Below are 22,857 nucleotides of genomic sequence, written 5' to 3' on the forward strand. Positions count from 1 at the left end.
TGTATACATATACATACACATCTGTGTATAACTGTGTATAATAATCTAAAACAACGCTGTTAAACATATGACCAACAGGCTGGATGTGGCCCATGTAGCTGGGTCAGCTAGCCTGTAGGACTTCTCATAAGAAGAATCACCAGTCTTCATGGGCTGGATTTGGCCCCTAGGGTTCACCGTCACAGCTGCCAGAATCTCTTTGGCAATGACATTAATCCCATTGTTTCAGTGCAGTTCCAAAACCCAGGGAGTTAACATTACTCACCTCCCCTCACCAGCTGCCAAAGAGGCTCTGCCATGATTTTTAGTGTCCCCTGGTGACTAAGGTTGGTAGCAGGAGGTAAGGGGGAACAAGCACTAGCAGTATTTATTCCCTGGGTTCCAGAGCTGTGCAGAAAAAGTATCTGGCAACTGTGGGGATTAATACTATCACCACTGCTCACAGGTTGTTCAACCTGAAGACACCCCTCAATACAGATCTGGTCTGTGGAGTCCAGTGAGTATTACACCCCAGCTCTAAAGCACCTAAACAGAACAAAAGTCCCACTGCTTAATATACAAGGCCAGACCCTCAATTAGTGCAGACTAAAGATCCACTGACTGATAATCTAACCTATGGCAGATTAACAAACTGAAATAAAGCAAAGCTAGGCCAATAAGTCTGGTATTTTTCACTGGCTAGTAATGCACAATTTACAAATCCAGATAGATTTGGTTTCTTCCAGTAAAAACATACCTAATTTATAAAACCAATACCTTCCAAAGTTTTCCATGAAAAATGAGAGAGAAGAGCCCAACCTGAATAGCCAATGGCATGATAGTATTCCCATGGCATGTAGAAGACCTAAGTTCAAGTTCATGCTCTGCCATTTTCCCACCTCTTAGTAGAGGGGCCTAAACTTGCCAGACTTATCTATTCTGAGATGTCGCTCTTGCATTCTCTTCTGTTGGAACTGCTCCATCTTGTGTAAATACATATAGAGTCATAGATTCAAACTGGGATTTGAATGTGAGAATGGGAAGATACATGCATCATAAAGGAGGGAAAACTAGGGGGCAAAGCCTTGAGAATGTTGCCACGTCTCCAGCTCACCAGCTTATACCTTTCCCAGTTTTCCAGTTATTCAACATCAGCATCATTACCATCTAAGTCATGTAGCTCACTTGAGATGTGGATTTCAACTGTGCTATCATCAGAACCTAGCAAACAAAAGAGAAAGGACTCTGTTACACTTATAGATATAGGTAGATGGAAATTGTTTGATTTTGATTCAGTCACTTAATAATTTGTCAGACTAGACAGTAGATCTATATGATGAAGAAATCCTTGCACACAAGCTTTCAAAAGCTAGAGCTTTTTGGCCAGATTTATGCATTCAGAGTGTGTGGGAACCAGGAAACGTTAAGAGCTACCCTGCTCCTTGTTGTCATCAGTTTGATTACATTCCTAGTGAATGGCTGATTGCAAGATTGCAGTAGGGGAGCTTGGTTGTTAAATATAGAGTACTTAATGTCGTTTAGGAGCCTCAGCAAATAATTTCTGGTGCCTTGGACAAGGCTGTGTGTTAAAGGAAGAAGAATGCAGATTGCCCTATCACATGTGGGCACATGATGGGGAGGTGGGGTGGGGAAAGTTCATGATCTTTTCACAGGAAATGTAGAACTTCATTGAATGCTGTAGCCTGAAGGGGAATAACGAGTTTTGCAAAACAAAGCTCACACTAGAAATGCACTAGATGAAGTCAAAGGGCAACTGGTTGCTGTCGCATTCTTCTAGCTGAAGTAAGGGTCTGTCAGAGTTTTAGTATTGTTATTAGATCTAGCTCTTTTTGTGAGAGGGAATGACTGAGCAAGAAGACTACATCCACGGCAGCTGTTAACAGAATCCACTCCTTATGTTTCAGGGCTAAGTGGTCTTAAATGCTATCTTCAAAAAATAAAAATAAAAAAGGAGGGGGGGAGGAGTTTCTTGTACACATTTTCATAGTTTCTCAGAAATATCTTCGCCATGTTGCAAAGGGTTGGGAGAGGCGGAGACATGGGACATTACAGCATTTCACAGCTCGAGGCGATCACATGGTTGTACTACAATCTAGTGAACGTTCCAACTGAGCAATCTTAAATATGTCTTTCTTTTTGTGGCTTAGAATTATTCTTCTGCATACCTTTATTGTCATCTGCACCTGGAGGTTGTCTAAAACATATCATGTGTTCCATATTGTAACAAGTGGGCCGTCCCGGGGCCAGTCCAAATGTTGGCCACTCATTTGTCTAGGGCAGTCCTTCCACCTGCTTCGCCTGGCATACCTTTGATGTAACTTAAGTTGCTCCCAGGTGGGAGACTGCCCATTTAATTGTGCTGATGCCAAGGGTGAATACATGGCTCCAAACCTTCCCTTATACCATGTCCCATGCCTACCATCCACATCCACTAATACTCCCCCAGCCCCTTAGCTGAGCTGCACTTATCCTAACCTGGCCCAAACTTGACCTCAGGACTCCTCAGACCTACCTGAGCCTTGTGCCCTCCACGCTGGGGCTTCTTTCCATGCCCCCACACTGGGTCCTCAATACCCTGCCCTTCACTGTACTGTTGGGCTTAATGCCCCTGGGGCCCCAAGCCTCACTCAGTGGGCCTGGGCCCTGTATCCAGCCCCCTTTGCACAGGCTGAACCCTGCCTCAGGGTTCACTCAGTAGGCCTTGGCCCTGTGCTTTTCTGTCAGGGTGTGCTCCCCAGCCTTTCCCCTCTACAGGGTCACCCACAAGGCAGTGGGGACTGAGGCTTTGTGGAGTCCTGTACTCACCCTTCACTGGGGAGGCACAGGTGTGGCATTTCCTGGAGACTTCCCTGCCATAGGCAGCCCTGCCACACCATCCAACCCCAGCAGGGTGTAGTTTCAGGTCATTCCCCAGAACCAGGAACCTCCTCCATCCCCATAGTTCCTACCCTGACTCTCCAAGCTGTTCTGGGAGCCACAGATCTCCAGCTGAGCCATGTGTTGTTGCTTCAGCCCCCTGCAGCAACTGCCAGCTCTGCTCTTGGGGCCTAGCCTTATACCCAGGCTCCCAGCCTCTCCACCAATAAAGCGGCCTCCTGACCACCATGTGATTGCCTGATTGGGTCTGCTCCCACCTGCAGGCTGCTTGCTGCCTCCTCAGACCCCTTAAAGTGGCAGGCACAACCTGTGCTCTGCCACACACATCTATAGGCTAGGCATTGTGAGTATCAATTTCACGCTTGTGGAAATCACAGTTTCAGAAATTATTTATTTTGTAGTAAAGGGGTCAAAGTTCATAGGATCATAGGAAAGTAAAGATGGAAGGAACCTAATGAGGTCATCTAGTCCAGCCACCTGATCAAGACAGGATCATCCCTGAATAAACCATCCCAGCATGCTTAACCTACTGTTGAAAACTTCCAAGGATGGTGATTCCTCAGTCTCTCTAAGTAGCCCATCCCAATGTTGGCCACTCTCATAATCAGAAAGTTCCTTCTAATCTCCAACCTAAACTTCCCCTGCTGAAACTTGAGTCCATTGCTCCTAGTTCTGTCCCATACAGTCATGGAGAAACTCCCATCTCTATCCTCTCTGTAACTGACCTTCAAGTATTTGAAGACTGTTATCAAATCTCCCCTCAGTTTTCTCTTCTTCAGCCTAAATAACCCTTTCAGTCTTTCCTCATAAGTCTTGTCCTCAAGGCTCCTAATCATTTTTGTTGCTCTGCACTGGACAGTTTCCAAAGCATCCATATCCTTCTATTCCCATTCTAAAAAAAATCTGTTTCTTCACTCTAAACAAATAACTTCCCTTCCAAGAAATACAGTTCTCCTCTTTAAATATTTTTTCATGGTTGGCATTCTCATTTTTACTTCAGCCTGCAGCTCTGAGACCTCTTTACAGCTCATACTCCATTCCATTAATCCAGCAATTCTCAACATTGTTAGACTCAAGCCATTCTGTGGAAAATGCCATCTCTTATCTTTGACTTGATTCTTGACTACAGAAAAATAATAGCACAATTCTTATATTGTGAAGACCTCAGTAGGATGACAACAGGTTAAAATGTTTTTGATACTGTGGATTCTTATTCATTTTGACATCCCCAGTTTTATCTTGTGAATCATGTGTAGCTGCTCTCGTGCCTAATATTATGCAGCACCACTAAAAAGATCTCATACTCAAGGGTGCCACAGCACTCAGGTTGAGAATCAGCACCTTAATCCAAAGAACTTTACAAAGGTGATAATTTTCCATAGTTAAATGTTGTTCCTGTTTCCAGCATAACTTACATCAGGGGTCGGCAACGTTTTTGGACAGAATGCCAAAAACACCCACAACTTTGACTTCAAGATATTGGCATGCCAGGGACAGATGGCAGAGGAGCCATGAGGGGCCTAATTTTTGTTGGGGCAATGCAGCCCTGGCCCCTTCCCCACTGCCTGCCCTGAGGCGCGTGTGCACCCGCCATCAGTGACAAGCCAGAGCAAGGCTCCGCGGGCACTGGTGCAGCCACTTGCATCATCCTGGCTGCCTGCCATAGCCAGTTCAGGCTCTAGGAAGGCCTCTGCTGCCTGCCATGGAACCCATGCAGCTTTCAGCAGGTTGCAGTGAGGCTGCAAGCAGCTGCACTAGGGTCTGGAGAGCCCTGGCCTGGCTTGTTGCTGGCAACAGGTGCACATACACCTCGAGGTGGACAGTGTGGAAGGAGCCAGGGCTTCACTGCCACAGCAAGGATCAGGCCCCTTGTGGCTTTCCCATCACCCAGCCTGAAATGTGAGTGCCAAGCAAAATGCTTTTGCATGTATCACACTCTGGCACACATGCCATGGGTTGCCTACCTGTTTTACATCTCCTAAAAATTTCCTACTGCAGCATTGCAGGATATTAGGCATCAATCCAGAGGTACTTGAATTCAATATAGCAGCTGCACCTCTCATTCTAACTACATTCTTCTTATATCTCTATAGAATGGCTGTTGGACCTGGTCTTGCTGGAGGCAGGGCCACATTAAACAGCCAAGTCACAAGCTGGGTATATTTCATAAAAAAGAAAATACCTCCAAGAAAATGTTATGAACACATAATCATTTTAATTAATGCCTAAATAACTTTGTTTCTTTGTATTAGCCTCCTGCTGCCACTGCACTTGTCTCTGTGGCAGCACAAGGAAATCACTTATGGCTAAGTCCCCTCCCCACTGAACACTGCTGAAGCCTCAGGTCTATGGGCTGGATCCAAATTTTCTGCAGGCTGGAGCTGGCCTGCAGAATATTGGTAAGTTGCTAATCCCTGCCTTAGCCCACATGAAGTTCAGGACACATCATTAATTAAGAGGACCCAACAAATTAGCTTTGTTTCATTGTCTGTTGACCTGCTCCCAAAGGATAAGTACAAAATAAACAACTTCCTCCCTAAAACACATACCTGAATATCCCCAAAAAGTTCAAATCAGGACCTAGATCTTTGTTTTTTAGCCTGTGTCCATTGCTACCTTTAAGGGATAAATGTTTTCATGTTAATTAGAAACTTGCTGTTCTGGTTTTAACTGGGTTTCCATTACTTTTTTTTTTCTACCAAGTTTCACATGGCCCTGTCCCAGTGTGTTTTGGTGATGTCATACATTCCATCTGCCTTTGAACCTGCAAATGATGGTCTCAGATGTGAAATATCTTCTAAGGGGCTTTGTTTGAACAGCAAAAGAAAAATGCCCTAACATTTGTTGCGCCCTTCTTACAGTTGATCTTCTGTGTCAGCTTATAAAACAACATCTCATTACAATAGCATATCTAAGCACGCAGGGGGCATGGCCGGGACTTAGGTTAGAAAAACATTATAAACCATGGGGTTGCTGTGGGTCTTGAGGTTGTCACAGTGTTTATCTTTCTAGTTAGGAGACTCTGATCTTCCCAGGAGTCTTTCCCGCCTCTGCAGTGCCAGTATGTTAGATATTTGGGGGAGGTCAGAGAGACAACCAACTTAGAGTAGTTTCACAGCAGAGAATATTTTGGTTTGTTTTTGGTTTCAGTCAGTGAATTTTCACGTTCCTGAGAACTTCTTCAGGAGAAGACTTTGAAAACATGAAACCATGCACTGTCCCATGCATGCAACTCTCCCTGGTTGTTTACACAGAAATGTTTGGGCTCAGTATCAGGGTTAGGCCAATCCCCATATTTGGGGCCAGGAAGGAATTTTACTGCCTGGTCAGGTTGATATGGACTGTAGGGGCCTTTGCCTTCCTCTGTAGGAGGAGGGCATAGCCCTCTACCTGGGATCTGTTGGGCATATATGACAACCTTTTAAACAGATAACCTGTGGCAGGTTAGGGTGTTATGGCTTGTGTTGTGTCAGGGTTGATGGTAGCTTTACTAAGAGGTTAGATTATGGATTAGTGTAGCATGATTTGGACAGAGGTGATGCTGCCTTAGACTGGGGATTGGGCTAGATGATCGGAGGAGGTCCCTTCCAGTCCTACTTCTCTCTGATTCTATGATCCAGTGAGGAAGGAGGGGGCACCACTCTTGGGTCGGGGGGAAGGGGGAACATCAATAAGGAGGCACAAAGAGAATATGTATTGATGGCTTTGACAGTTTCCAATATTTTGTTTTTAGCAAAGTCAGTGCTTCCAGTCAGTGCTTCCCTGACTATCAATCTATACCAGTAGTTCTCAGCCTTTTTGGACTCAAGGCAATTCTTGTTGTGACTTTTATGAATCGAGTTGCACCCCATTTCAAAAACTAATGTATATATTATAGTGCTTTCCTCCTTGCAGAGGGGCTGAGCAGTAGGGATGATGGATCATCTAGGCAGAGACAAGCCCGAGTCTACACTTATCTCCTCACACTTTGCATCACCCTTCAGCGGTACATCACCTTGTGTCGCCTTGCCACAGCAAGTTGGTTGAAAATGACTGGTCTATAACACACACACACACACACACTTGTGAAGGAGCATGCGTGACTCAATCACTATCTGAATTAATCTAGCCATTCTCCAAATTGAGCTGTCTAGCTTGTGTCCTTCACATTCCTGTCCGTTATTGTTGTACATTTGAGCTTGATAAATGTACAGCAAATGTACCAAGGTCAACAGAATCTTAGAAAGTGAACTACCTTTTCTTCCTATGCCTTATTGCACTTTCAGAACCGTAAGTTATACAGCAAAAAAGTGGCCATCATAGAGCAAAATCATGATTTCAGGTTCCAAGTAATGTTTCTTTTTCAGTGTATACCAGGGGTGGGCAAAATGCAGCGTAGGGGCCGGATGCAGCCCACCAAGCCATTCTATCCAGCCTGCAGGGCCCCTAAAAAAATTTTGAAAATGAATATTTATCTGCCCCTGGCTGCCTGTCATGTGGCCGTCAATGGCTTGCCAAAACTCAGTAAGCAGCCCTCCGCCCAAAATAATTGCCCACCCCTGGTCTATATGGTTTGGGAGACCAGAAGAATACTTAATTAGAGATGTACAGAGCCTTAGGCTTTTGGCTAATAAGGGGACCTCATAAATATGTAGCTTAGGTATGCAAAAAGTCTCTTTCCTCAACTACGTTATTATTTTACTTGTGCTCATATTTCATCTCTCCAATTAGCATGAATATCTGGCCAAATAAAATATTAATTAAATGTCTGAGACTGGCAGGTTGAAATCCCTGCCTCACTGTATAACCACTTTACAGGTATGGAATAAGACCAATACATTCACGCAAGTCTATGAGAACTCATCTCGTTCTAACAAGTGCTGAGAAGACATTGTTTTCTTCACAGTGGGTGCATCTATACTAGGTGGTTACCGAGGAGTAGATTAATTAGCTTCACAGTAAACATCTCAGCATCTACACATGTAGGGCTATTAGGCTGAAGTAAAAAAATAAACTCCACAGCAGGGTAGTACTACCCTGCGGCAAAGTTTTTACTCCGCAGCTCCACCCATGTAGACACTGACCCAGCTGGATGGGCATGAGGGTGCTTCAGTGCAGGGGCTGCCTGCCAGCTAGCCCTACACTGGAGTAGCTTCATGCCCTAGCTAGCCTCTCCACAGCATGTTGAGCCATGTCAGAGCAGCCCCAGACTAGCAGGTTGACCCCCCAGGTGTCCTGTCAGCCAGGGCTTCCCTGACCCACTTCAATGTGCTGTGGTCCCCATAGCCTCCGGGAGCAATAAACTCCAGCATGATTAGCACCGGAGTTTGTGGCATATTAATATGCACATGTAGATGCACCCAGTTTGTATTTGTTTGTTGTGAGACAGCCAAATGTTGGGTCAAGACAAAGAAGGTTATCTTGTTTGCATATGTTCTGTTTAATGGTTTGATCTCTACTTGTTCCTGCCTTTTGGAACATATCATATTCGCTTTGGAACGATAGTATGTATGTGTCACTATGCACACACAACCATTTTGTAAATAACTCATGGCATTAACGCAATGTTTTTATTTTAATGAAGAAATTCATCTCTTTTTTTTTTGGTTTTGTTCAGGATTGTTTACAATGTTTATTCTTTCATCAGCTGTTCATTCAACTGGTCTTTGTTTTGATGTGCCCAAAGTATGATCATGTAAAATGAATAATGCACATGTTCCTAAACATCTTAACTGAGTTGAATATAACTTCACAATTAGTTTAAATGTAGAGATCCTGCTAGATTCCTAATCACTATCTCCCATTTAATTTTTACCTATGAATCACAAATTTCATGCTGCCATAGAGCAAACTCAGTGTACTGGCCCAAAAACTGTAGAGACAGCTATTCACTGGAATCTAGGCTGCCTGTCCCCAGTTTAGAGGCAAAATGTCACATATAGTCCATACATGGAAAAATAATTATGTCTTTTCAGAACCCCTATAATGCAGGAAGTTTAACATTGTCCTGTGATGAGTCCCAGTCTAACCTCCCAACTTTCTAACATATGCTTTAAAGGTTAATGTTTAATTCCATCTTATCTACATATTCTTTTCAATAGCTTACAACATCCCTATCTTACTGAAGATTTCCATCACAGGTTACGTCTACAACTGCAATCCAAAGATGTGATTTCAGCTCATGTGGATATCTTAAAAATACTTAGGTACCAGTAGCAGTGTAGACTAGCCCATAGCATAAGGAGTCCACAAATGGTTGCAAAGACCTGTCCAAGGATATATATATATATATAACATGAATGCCTAGTCCAGGCTGAGCTCCATGATAGCATGGTTATATTCTTTTAGGTATGAAAATAACAAGTTTAAAGCTAGTACAGGAATATATTTGAACTGCAGTGCAAGCATAGCCTTTAAAGATGTACTTTTTTTTTTTATATATACACCTGCAAAAGCTAATGGTAAGTTGTACTTAATTATACATGCTTTACATATAATGAACTGAATAGTTGGTGGTAAGCAAAGACAAATGCTACAGTTTTCCCACAGTAAAAGTAAAGGCTGATATGCTTTCAAATAAGCTGAGACTACAGTAACCCTACTATTTTGAGCAATGGAGGCAAGCCTCAGATGCATGAACCACACAAACTGGAAAGAGCCAGAATGTTTATTATTGTAATAATAAACATTTATTTATCTTTATAAAAATGCATATATGTGTGTGCGCACATGTGCGTGCACATGTGCACATATTTATTATTTTCCTTTTAGATTAAAATCACTGTTGTTTTGTCCCAACACGCACTAGATGAAGTTCTTAACAGAGTTCATCAGAATGAGCCTTGCCAAAGAAACAAATGTTGTCAAAACAGCAAGAGGTTTTCATCAAAGCTTTGTGATTTTTTTCCTTTGTCTTTTATGATAACAGCTCCACAGACTAACAATATGTTAAATCACCGCTCATCTTTCGAGAGCAATTTTGAAAAATAGGTCAGGCTAAATTAGAGCCAAGTATATGTGGATGAAGAAAATGCAGTGACCTTCCACAGGGTAGCCAGGAAGATAACCATTGCTCTCTGTTCAATGCCTTCCATAGCATTAGCCTCAGAAATGGGATGCTCCCTCAGTCCTTGCTGAGTGAAGAGGGCAGGAGGCTATTGAATGATCATAGCCCCCCTTCCATATGTGCTCAGCAACTTGCAATTCCCTGGGGTGGCAGAAGGAATACTGAATTACTCAGCCAGGCCTCTTCTGTGGCCTCTTGCTACAATCTGTCACCTTTCAAATGTATCCATATCACATGGCTATGCCTTTGAAGGTATCATCTGTTTGTTTATCTTACTTTAGTGTTTTGTACTGCTGCCTATCACCATAGCATCTCAGCATAGTTATTTTAATAGCTATTTTGCCTATCTGTAATAGTCCTTTTTATTATCAGTGATACCACAACAAAAACAGATTTTTTATTTTGTAAGAATGAATGTAAACTGTTCTAGAAGTTGTTATCCTCAGTTTGTGGCATCACAATTAGCTGCAGCTTTGCAAACGAGATTAGGATTTTTTCTGGAGTGGAAAAAAATGATTCCTACAAACTAAAGATCTTGCTATGTGCAAAAATCCTTAGGAACAAAAGCAGGAGGAAAAATAATGCAGACATGCTGAGTATAATTTGAAATGTTTCCTACCAGGCAATAGCAGCTCTTCAAGGATCAGTTCCAACAACTTCAATACTATTTGATTTTCTTTTAACACCTGTTATTGAGCAGCTAAGAAGGCTATTTATTTATTTTAAATAAGAAATCCAATTTTTCTTAGCTCTTGCTGAGTCTGCTTCTTTGACCTTCCTAGAACGTTCTTAAGCAGGGAGGCTGGTATTCTAAACTTAACCAGGCTTTCAACCTCATGGAACAGTCTTCCCGTGTTTAAACATGGCTGGGTGAGAACCGGTTTATAAAACAATTTGGGCTGTCAGTGGAACTTGGCCAAATGGTATTTAAACAGTTTTTTAAAAATGTTGATTCAGTCATTTGTCTCTAGACTTAAATATTTTTAAAAGAATGATGATCATTCCATTCACCTTGTCCATGCCAGCCTGTTGAACCAAAATGTGATCTAGTTGAGCCACAACCATGTTTAAATCATAGATAAGCACCAGTGTTTTTGCATGTGTTTTAAATCCTGGTATGGGCTGGATCATAATTTCTTCCTAATCTTCAACCTGTTTTAACAAGTATTTGAGCACAGGTGTTTATGCACCACAGTGCTGATAGCAGTGATTAGGAAAATAGATTGTAGTAACTGTGTTTCTTACAGCCAGTAATCTAGGATATAAAATAGAGCACTCCCCTGAGAAAGGACTGCAGGTTTAATGTCATTGCTGTTAGATGAGACATGGGCATCTAATTAAATTTAGATGCTTTTGAATTGTTGACCCAGTATCCCTTAATGATTTAAATAGTAGACTTTATTTTATTGGAAAAGCTACTATCCTGTTAATTTCAACCACATTTCAATTAAAAAAAGTAAAAAATTAAAATAGGTGGGTTAAACAAAGAGTTTGTAAGTAAGGCTCCAAGAGTGGATCCAGGATTTTGCAAAAGGAAGTACAGAAGCAGTGACTGGTGCTAAAGGGTTGGTTGCACTCCCTTCTCCTAGCCTCCTTCCCTCCCCACCACTGGGGTGGACAGATTGTACCACAGGAGAAGCAGCTGGGCACATTTTCAAGTGCCCAAGGCAGCTAAGAATTTCCCTTTTCCCCCCCTCTCTGGATTAGAGATACATCCCCTTCCCTCCTCTCCTCTCTTTCACTTCCCCACATGCCTCCTCCTCCGTTCCTATTGTCCCAGGGGTGAGGGGAACTCCTGTCCTACTCCAGCCAGGCTGCATGGGGTCCAGACTCAGCCTAGGACAGTGGAAGTGGCAGTGGGTGGATGGGTTGTCTCTCCCCATGCCTTTCCATCGGCTGGCAAGGAACATCCAGAAGGACCTTGCAGGGAGGGGGAACTTGCCTGCTTACTGCCACTGCCACTGTCCCAAGCTGAGCCCAGCCCCTGCATAGCCCAGGTGGAGTAGGGCAGAAGCTTCCCTTGACCCTGGGACAGCAAGAACAGCACAAGTGGCAGGCAGGGGATGAGAAAATGGGAGGGGAGGGAACATGCCTTTGAGCATGAAGGGGAAGGAAGAGGGGAAAGTTTACCTTCTTTGGGGACTTAAAGTCCCTAGCTGCTGCTTTTGCTGCATGGTCAAAAAAGGGAGTGAGGCCATAGCACTGCACCCCTTCTGGAACTGCCCCTGCAAGGTGCTATATGCAAACAATGCAATTCTGTGTTTGTGTCACACCAATATTTGCTTTAAGGGTGCAATCTTGTGTTCCTGAAATGCTAGAGACAGAATTCTGGGTAGACAGCTGTACTCTTCAGCAAACCAGGCAACAGACCACATTTAGAAAAACCCAACACAAAAGGCAATCTGTTTATTAAACAAAGGAATCTTCTGCTGTATAGAGAGTTTACAAGAGAGGTTAAAACAAAATGTAGGAAAAGAAATAACTGACTTTACTAAATAAGCACTGAGCCCCAGAGAAACACTCCTGCTAGCATAAGAAAATGATCAGGAATTTATCAAACAGTATCACCTCCCCTCAGACCTGCTACACAGGGATCAAAGACATTCACTGTAATTTATACCTCTAGAAAATAAATGTCGAGGAAGTGGCCTGGGCCAAGCCCAAGCCCAATCAGTGCTGTTCTCTGTGTAGTCATTAATCAAAGTTTTGGGCAGTGGGGGAGGTAAAATTCAATTCTGTGTATATACACGCACTACCAGCCTTGGTAGACAGGAGAGTTCCTGATTAACCTGTCATCACTGCTAAGGTTACCTTCAGACAACATGCTTAAGGCCTCATCAATCTGCTGGCTGCTGGCTATTGTTGTCTTCTTTGAGTCACGGAGGCTGTTTTGAAAATTAACAGAGGATCCGGTAGGTGAGGGGTAGGCATTTTCACCAACAGTTGATGTGGACAGTGATTCCCAAGGAATTTCTCTTTTCCGCCACTTCAGGTCTAGTTTCCATCCAGTCCAGCCATAGAAAGCTAAGGTGAAGAGAAAGCTTTGCATTGGATTTAGTATCCCCTGGAAGAAAGAAAGAAGAAAATTGCTGTAGGGATTATGTCGACACAGGAATTTTAAGTCCAGTAAAATAATGTGTGCACATTAAGGAACACTCATCACACAGTGAACAACTGCTTTCTCACAGCCACCCAACCAACAGCTCAGTTCCTAGACTTGACCCCTTAAATGCCAGGTCAGTGAGAACAGAGAGTCCTATCATATGATTAGATTTCGTCGTTGGATGAAAAGGAAGGCACCTTCACAGCATGAGTTTATTCCTCCATAACACTGCTGGCCAGTTTACTCAGTCTGCCACAGGGATGAAAACAATTAATAATGACACTTCACTATTTGGTAGACATAGAAGCTGTGCTTATAAAGAAGCCCAGTGTAGGGCTCCCCCTTGGCTGGAGCTCACAGCAGCTGACTGCGGCGCACTGCAGGGAGAGCTCCTAACTACTGAACACCGCCAAAGGCACAGCTATGAGCTGTGTTCAAGGCTCCAAAGGATAGACCTGGCCCATGGGCTGCTGACCCCTGGGTTAGACTATGAGGGGAACTGGTGAATTCTCCACCTCTCAGTATCTCAGTCAAGACTGGATGCTTTTCCAAAAGGTAAACTTTTACTAAACGCAAGCTATGTTTTAGTCAAGTTAAATTTATTGGGCTCAACATAGGAGTGACTGGGTAAAATTTAATGTCCTGTAATACACTCCAGAATAAATGTTGGCCCCTTCCAGCCTTGGGAACATGTGGCAAGCAAAGAAGTTATTCATGGCTTGAGTTAAGAGGAAACTGCTACTAATAGAGTTTAAGTGATTTCACAGGCTAATAACTGATACTACTTAATTAAAGCACTCTCCCAAATAGCCCTCCTCCCCCAGTGAAAATTATTTCATTAGTTCAAAAAGAAAAACAAAGAATTAGGTTTCCCTGAGAGGTTTTGCAAATATTTAAGGTCTTCCAAAATAAGATATCCTGAAAAAGGAATGTGCACCATTATAACTGGGAAATTGTTTTGTGAAGAACATTATATTTCAAAGGGGGGAAAGGAGGAATCATAATACAACAATGATGCAAAACCCAGCAGTATTGTTCTTACTATCTTTATGATCATTGCTGCAATACTACCATATATTTGCATTTCAGTATTTTTTGTCTGTATATACATAACAGCTATTTTCTACTCAGCAGACTTACAGAGTGGAAAGTCTAAGCAGGCTTACAGAGCAAAGTATAAACTTTACTTGTAAATATAGAGGGAGATAAGCATCTAAGTTTTTGGACTGCATTCACTAGTCACTGGTTGAAACTCTGTAGCCTGTAGTATACCAAAGGTCAGACTGCATTATTATAAATCAGCAGGGTGCGCTCTGACCATAAAATTCTATGAATCACCTTGATTTCCCTGGGGAAACAGTGTGAGATGGGGCAAACATTGTTTTTTGGCACACAAAGTTTCATATAAAAAACAGTTCCTCTGATTTTGAAAATGTACTCTCTTGCTCTCTGTTTCTCTCTGTTTGTATGATTAGGGGGGGGAATTTTATTTCCAAAGCCATAAAACATTATATTAGTGCACCTTCCTATCCTATAAAAATTAATATAAATCATAGTTGACCTACCATTATAATCCATGTGATCAGTGCAGCATTTCTAACATTTTTCAAGTGACTTCCATTGATATCTGGCTGCATTTCAAGGTAGAACAAAAGGATCTCATTGATGATATTTGATGACCAGCTGTTCAGGGAAAAACAGGACAAGACAGGCTTTTTCTAAAATTCATGACTGTTTCTTTTTAAAAGCATAATTGTGGTGATAGTTGGCAGGGAGACAGATAAGGTTGGGGTTTTTAATGCTAAATCTTGTAGCAGGTCTGAGAGAATATGACTAAAAGACAAAGACCATTCTTTAAACCACACTGAGTCAAAGGAACCAGCATAAGTGATCAAAATTAAATCCTATCACCTAAATACAGCTGCAAAGATAAAGAAACTAAATGAATATAACATTGCTGAGCATCACCCCTCTACCCCTACCAAAAAACAAAGCAGCAATACTAAAATGGACTTTCAAAGTGACACTGAAACAGGATTGCAGCTGACTGAAAATGCCTGAATGCACCAACAAGGAATAAAAGCAATATCTGGGTATAATAAGCATCATCAAGGTAAAGGAATGAACACTTCTCCAGCATTGGTAAGAGTTTATGCTCAGAAAGCCCACATTTTGGTCCTAGTGAACTGTCTTCTAGTTCATATTTTCTTTGAATTTCTCTTGTATATTCATACTCAACTGGATTCCTGTATCATACTTTTTTTGGAACAGATTGGCTATTTTCTTCTTGTAATTAAATTTTCCCACTGAAAAATCCTCATGGTTTCATCCTCCTCTCTGTCCTCCAGTATATTTCCTCTCTTTTAGTATTCCCCCAACTGCCTGCTTTAATAAAATGATCCCATGTAGGACCTGATACAACCCACTTCCTCATTTTGTGACAATGTCAATATATCTACATCGCTATTTAGGGGTAGCTTTGAAGGTTTCCCTCAACTAACTTGAAACATATGAGTTATCCCTCCCTGTCTATATTACCTTCCCAGTGGTGTGCAAAAAAGGGAACAAGAAACAGAGGCCTTCTAGGTATTGGTGTGCTCACTGCTTGTCTTTCCTGTGTTTGGCTCTAGTTACAGATAACAGAGACAGGAAGAAGAGTGCAGAAAGGCTGCAAGTCAGGAGCAGGGACTTACAGGATTGTTGCTAGCCAGTTTCCTGTATTTGAACCCTACAGCTTCTGGGGAAGTTCTGAACACTGTGTAGGGAGGGGTGGGCTAGCAGCAGACTCAGGCTCTGGTCTTGCTGCTCAGCAAAGCTTTTATGGGTAGGCTAAGATGTTATTGGTGGTTTGGGGCTAGAGGATAGCCATGAGCAACAGTATGGAACATATTCTTCATTATTGTAGTGTTTAGATAGGTTCTTCAGGGCAGAGACTGTCTTTTGCTAGGAATCTGTATGGTGGCTTGCACAATCAGGGCCTAGTCCTATCCAGTATCTCCAGGCATGAATGTAATGCAAATAATAAGCAATCGTTTCTTCCTCCACATGGACTTTCTATTTATGTTCAGCAGTCTACCTGTGTATTCAATACCTCTAAGCTCTGTCGTTATCAGGGAAGGGGCATCATGCAGAGATACCCTCTGTGCTAGTGCTAAAACCAGAAGCAATATAATGGTGTTAATTCAGCACTGTAACTGGGCTTCCAGCTTCAGAGCTATACCATGTGATGTGAATGGGTACACTGCTTCTGGGTCAAGATCTAGCATGTTGTCAATTAGATGTTGAGGTGTTCATACAGCTTCACCTTGGGCTGTGCCTTTAGTTTTCAACAGAATATTTTGTCCTGGATGAGGCACTGCTTTAATACAAGATATTACATAAGATTAGGTAAAAGATACTGGGCAAATCTGTGACTCACGGAAGAATGAGTCCATGTCTATTAAGGTAACACACTGGTTAGTATGTTTGTAAAGAACTGTAGACAACCGAATTAGTATAGACCAGGGATTGTCAACTGGGGATATGTGCACCCCTAGAGATACTTAGACAGATCAGGTGGCATGAGGGCAGTTGGGGATGGAGCACACCCCAGGGTGTGGCAGCAGCATCTCTTCTTCCATGTTCCCACTTTTTGCCTCTTACCAGGGGGAAGAGGAGGAGCATTGCTGCTCTCGTAGCAGCAGCGCTGAGCAGAGCAGAGCATCTCTATGGCTGGAGGGGGATGGGGAGTGTGTTTCTGCGCCTGCTCCCAGGAGGGAGCAGGGCCAGTGGGGGAGAAGAGGGGGGAGGGCAGCAGCACCCCTCTGCAGGCCACACAGGCACCATCCGGCCCAACAGGGGCATGTTGCACACGGCAGCCGCCGCACTCTGCTTTCCTGTTGCCAGTTCCATGTGCAGCTCTGCAGACTGCTGATGGGCTGTGCAAGATTGACCAGGCACAAGGCTCATCACCAGCCTGCGCAGCTGCATGTGCAGCCAGCCACAGGAAAGCAGGGTACGGCGGCAGCGGTGGCATGGGGTAGTAGGTGGCGGTGCCACAGAGTAGTGGGTGGTACCAGCAGCACTGGCCACTGTGTGCAAACCTCTCCCCCTACCCTGGCTGCCACCACCAGAAGGAGTACATGTGTTAAGAAAAGTTGAAAACCCCTGGAATAGACTAACTGGCACTCATTCAGAAGTGGTAATTAGCCAGTTTGAAGCATCTTACAGCTCTAGCTCCACTGCTTCTGATTCAAAAGGCCAGCTGTATAGAGCACCAAGGCTAAGAAAGATAAATTTACTATTTAGACGTGGCCTGACGGGCAGATGATACTGTACAGAGATAAAGTGGTTAGAAACTCACAGCCAGAACATATTAAAATTATGCTTATTGAAAGTAACCATTGCAATCCCTGTATTTTCTAGCCATTGCCCTAGAAACCATCATCCATAACCTGTGCTTGCCCATCTTTTTATCATTTTTCTGTGGATTTACCATTTCCATGTCGCTCGATTTTTTTTCCAACATAGAGTAAATATTTTATGTCACAAATATGACAGATACCTTTCTGCCTCAGTGGATAAATTACATCTTCTATAATTTAGAAGATATTTGGCTTGAAACAATATGCCTCTTACCAAATAATGAACACCAGCATAATTTTGAAAAAGCGGATCTGAATCTCCATCCCCAGGCGTCTTTCATTTCCTGTATAGATTCCTTGTCTTCCTTTCAGTAGAGAGGCAACTGGAAAGCACAGAGTTATGTATGTGAATACATGGCTGTGGTTTTTGTTTACAGATATAGGATCCAGAATGTGTGTGTTTGGTGATGAGCAGGGGGAAGGGCTGTAACTTAGTTCCTGATAGAATGAGAGTATTTAAGAAGATGGAGAAAACCTCTTGAAATAATCTTCTGCATCTATTTAGTTACTAAAGAAAACAGCAACATCGATACTAGCAAACAAAAGTGGGTGATCTCATGAGACATTCCCATTGGCTCTTCTATTTTTCTATTTTGGGAGGAAAAAGAAAGTTGAAGTCACCATACCGGTTTTAGTCTTTTAAAAATCTGATTTAGTGTTTATATCAGGTATGTCATTATGCAATTGTTATTTTTTACTATCTGAGCACTTCACTTTTAAATCTCTAAGGATTCTGGTGCCTGCAAAGGCAGACAGCTAGGTTGTAAGGACAGACTGTCATAAGGACACAAATACTGTGTGTTCTCTCATAGACACCTCAATTTTGTCCTTTGTTGTTTCTTTCTTTTGAGTAATCTAAAATAGGAAATATAATAAAAGTATATGGCTGTTCTAGTAATCAACACTTGTTCATTTTGGAACAAGGAAACCCAAATGCTGCCTGCAGAAGCCCTCATTTATTAAAGATAATTATGTGGGGACCATACACCTATAGCACTAAGGTATGAAGACAACATTAGAGTGGTCTTCCTTATTAGTAATGGATAATGTGCTGCATCGTCTTGAAGCATTGTCCAAGTAGCAAACATTCTCATCTGTACCACAGTTTGTGTCCCCTTATTTGCTAACTATCCACCTGTTGCCATCTCTAATGCAGGTTATTTCAGTGTACTGTAGACAAGGCTATGCCTTTGAAATGTGCAGAAATAGAATAGCAGCTGGTGCAGAACTTAGTTACCAACCTGTCAAGTAGTGCAGGAGTAGCCAACCCACAGAACGTGTGGCACAACCGGCACAGACAACCTCCATGGTTAGGATGTGGCTGAGTGGGGAGCGCAAAAGCAGATTAAGCAGAAAGCAGAGCATCAGATTGGGCAGGGGACTGAAGTGGCACCCAAGGATGGTAGGGGACTTAATTTATGGCACACCTGCCAAAAAAGTTTGGCCACCACTGAAGTAGTGTTTCATGTAGACATTGAGTTACATTTGTGATCTGTGCAGACTCCCAGCAGAGTCATGGTTGAAGGTTAAAGAAATTGTTTTGACCTATAAAGTCCAATATTGTTTATCTACTAAGTGTCCAGTAGAACCCCCTGCCTTGTCTCCAGACCACTTCTCCTTGTACAGGAACCCTGTGATCTTCTAATGTGTGTTTGCTGACAACTCTCTCCTTGTGTTAATGGAAGGGATTCTTGACCAGACCATGCCCCCTCCACCCACCAGGCTGGATTGGAGGCAGACCACACCCTCTTCCCCATACAGCTAGACCAGGACTGGGCCATGCCCTGCTTCTGTCCCACCCCCACAGCTGGACAGGGGCCAGGCTACACCCTCTTCCCCCCTTCTACCCCCCCATGGCTGGCCATGCCCCCTTGCCCCTAAAGAGCTAGATCAGGCCCCCCGACCAGATTTGACCTGTAGAGGCATTAGGCACCACTAATCTGGCCTGTGGGGCAAAATTTGAGCTCCAGGGGATACTACAATGTGAATAATAGCAATAGAATTAAATACAGCTTACCTGTTTTCCTAACCTCATCCTTGGAAGTGGGGACAATTGAGGGATGTAAGGGTTCTGATAAGATGAGGATTGTTTTCAAAATAAGAGTGAGTGTTTTAGGAGTTTGCTACACAGTTTAATGTACGTAAATGTTAACACAAATGTTGTAGGCTTATATTAGATAATCCACCTACCATTTCAGTAGGTGTAATATGACGTTTGGAATTGTTTGGATTTCAGGCTTATCTCTGCAGTATTTGTAAAAATAAGTTGTGTGAGACCATCAGGCCCAGAAGTTTTGTCAAAGCCTAATTTCAGTCCTTTGCTCCTAATGTAAAAGTCAGCAGTAACCAAATATTAATTATATTTGGCATCTACAAGATGGCTTCAGGGAAAAGGAAGTGGTATGTTATTATCGCATCTCAGAGATTTAGGCCTTGTTTATAGGTATGTGGACAACTTGAATTGTACCAGTTCAAACAACATAGTACAGATATTTTAAAATGCTATAAGGTGTGATATGCACCCCAGTGCAGCTTACCTCAGTTTCAAGGAATAATGTATCTTTGCCTAGCAGGATTTTGTACTAGCACAATTATGTCAATATCCAGCCTGTAACTGGGGCAAATTTTGATTGTAGCTAGAGCTTTGTTTTTGGTATAAAACTATTCTAATAAAAATTCTAACACTGTATATTGTTTTCTCCTAACTAGCTGTATCCCTACATAAGTAGTTCCTGTGAACATTACGGCCCGGGGGGGTGTAAAATAATGCAAAAGTCAGCCAATATATATAAATTAATCATTTACACTAACTTATGAGGGCATTTAGGAACTTACCTGCTGTTACTGTCCTTCTAAATAGGATTGGATTGGCAACCAAAACTAGCAGAAGTGGAGTATAGGTAGTGATATAATGAGGAATCGCATGCTCGAGGCCATTTTCACAACTGAGAAGAGACGAGGAAAAGCTTAATTCTTATTCACATCCTATAGTCTGGCCTTTCTACCTCTTTCATTAATAGGTAAAAATGTTGAACAAAATAAGGAGCTTCAAAAATGTTTGATGCATTAACCCTACCCAGCTTAAGTGAGTCACAAAACTAGATTATTCAAGTGAAGTCTAGATTTTTGTATTTCTCCCTTATCATCCAGAATTCCATTTCAGTCATAGATTCATAGATTAAGGGTCGGAAGGGACCTAGTAGATCTTCTAGCCCGACCCCCTGCCAGGGTGGGAGAACAACAAAAACCCCCAAAAAGAGAAACGGGACTCAAACGAGTCCAGCCAGGTAGGCATCCAGCCTCTTCTTAAAGACCCCCAGGGTAGGGGCCAGCACCACTTCCCTTGGAAGTTGGTTCCAGCTCCTAGCCGCCCTAACCGTGAAGTAGTTTTTGCGGATGTCCAATCTATACCTCCTCTCCATCAGCTTGTGCCCATTACTCCTTGTTATGCCAGCGGGCGCTAGGGGAAACAGCGTCTCCCCCAAACCCTTCTGGTCCCCCCTAGTGAGTCTATAGACAGTCACCAGGTCCCCCCTTAGCCTTCTCTTGTGGAGGCTGAATAGGTTCAGGTCCCGCAGTCTCTCACTGTAGGGTCTGCCCTGTTGTCCCCGGATCATGCGGGTGGCCCTCCTCTGGACCCTCTCCATATTGTCCACATCCCTCTTGAAATGGGGCGCACAGAACTGGACACAATACTCCAGCTGTGGCCTGACCAGCGTCGCGTAGAGGGGGAGGATCACCTCCTTGGCTCTACTCGAGATGCACCTGTGGATGCACGACAAGGTCCGGTTAGCCCTGCCAACCATGACCTCGCATTGTCGGCCCATGTTCATCTTGGAGTCAATAATGACTCCAAGATCCCTTTCTGCCTCCGTGCTCTCGAGTAAGGAGTTCCCCATTGTATAAGTGTGCTGCTGGTTCCTACTGCCCAAGTGCAGCACCCTGCACTTGTCCGTGTTAAAACGCATCCTGTTCCTGTTAGCCCACCCCTGTAACCTATCCAGATCCCTCTGCAATCTCTCCCTCCCTGCTAGCGTGCTCACCTCCCCCCAGATTTTGGTGTCATCAGCGAATTTAAACAGGTTACTTTCCACCCCATCATCCAGATCGCTGATGAAGAAATTGAACAGCGCAGGCCCCAGGACCGAGCCCTGGGGGACTCCGCTACCCACCTCCCCCCAGGTCGAATATGACCCATCCACCACCACCCTCTGAGTGCGACCCCTCAGCCAATCTGCAATCCATCTGACTGTGTAGGCATCGATGCCACAGTCACCTAGTTTTTTAACTAGGATGGGGTGAGAGACGGTGTCAAAGGCCTTGCTGAAGTCCAGAAAGACTACATCCACCGCGACACCTGCATCCATGGCCTTTGTGACCTGATCGTAGAAGGCAATCAGGTTGGTCTGACATGATCTCCCCCTAATAAATCCATGCTGATTGCCCCTGAGCATCATTTCTGATGCCGGCCCATCACAAATGTGCTCCTTGATGATCTTCTCAAAGAGTTTCCCCAGGATTGAGGTAAGACTGACGGGCCTATAGTTACCCGGGTCCTCCCTCTTCCCCTTCTTGAAGATGGGGACCACATTTGCTACCTTCCAATCATCTGGCACCTGGCCCAAGCACCACGATCGCTCATAGAGCCGTGCCAGGGGCCCTGCAATAACCCCAGCTAGCTCCCTCAACACCCTGGGGTGGAGATCATCCGGACCCGCTGACTTGAACGCGTCCAGCCCCTCCAGAAGCTCTCTAACCCGGTCCTCCCCAACCTGAGGTCTGAAGGCAATCCCCTCGAGTCCGGCTTCTATCACAGCAGGGAAGTCCCGCTCCCTTGAATGGAATTAAAAAATGAGTCCAAAAAAGGGCTGGGGGAGAGGAGAAGTATGATAGCTGAGTAACAGTCTTTTCCCAGTATGATCACATCCCTCCCTTAAGGGAGTCTTATCAATGTGGCCATGTCACAGTGCTACAGCAAAAGCAAGCATTTATTTCACATGGCCTGTTTCCTGAAGACCTAGAAAACTCTCAGGCAGTTATCTGTAGAGTGATAATGACACCATGAGCCATGTCAATAAACTGTTTAATTTATGTTTACCAAAGTTCAAAAAAGTTATGCCATTCATTAGTCAACCAAACAACGCACAACAAGTTAAGAGCATCTTTGTGATCCCCAAATTGTTTCTTTTGGCGCACAGCAGGAATAAATGAGGCTGAACTAGGACAAGTGACTGATGAGAGACTGAGTTTTGAGAAGGAATTTAAAGGACAGTGAGGTCACACAAGAAGGAGATAGCTTGTTTGCAGTGTAGGGTTTAAATGTGATACCAGACAACAGAGCAAAGAGTAGGAAGAGAAGAAGGTGGTGGAGGGGAGTTGATGGACAGATGTGCCATTTTTCATTTATTCAAGGCTGAATTTCGCTCAGT

At 43.5% G+C, this 22,857-nt stretch overlaps 1 protein-coding gene across 1 annotated transcript in view; it reads right to left on the minus strand.

Moving 5' to 3' along the window:
- The window catches only part of GPR143 (G protein-coupled receptor 143), a 30,466-nt gene continuing 7,609 nt past the window's right edge, over nucleotides 1-22,857 (minus strand). The window contains exons 5-9 of the mRNA XM_019525522.1: nucleotides 20,264-20,373; nucleotides 17,643-17,751; nucleotides 14,591-14,708; nucleotides 12,734-12,986; nucleotides 1-1,200 (exon numbers count right to left, since the gene is read on the minus strand). Coding sequence (XP_019381067.1) covers nucleotides 1,121-1,200; nucleotides 12,734-12,986; nucleotides 14,591-14,708; nucleotides 17,643-17,751; nucleotides 20,264-20,373 — 670 coding nt within the window. The 3' untranslated portion in view covers nucleotides 1-1,120. The remainder of the gene's footprint in view (nucleotides 1,201-12,733; nucleotides 12,987-14,590; nucleotides 14,709-17,642; nucleotides 17,752-20,263; nucleotides 20,374-22,857) is intronic.

This window comes from Gavialis gangeticus, unplaced genomic scaffold, assembly GCF_001723915.1.
Source record: "Gavialis gangeticus isolate Ggan-Ray unplaced genomic scaffold, GavGan_comp1, whole genome shotgun sequence".
Taxonomy (NCBI): domain Eukaryota; kingdom Metazoa; phylum Chordata; order Crocodylia; family Gavialidae; genus Gavialis; species Gavialis gangeticus.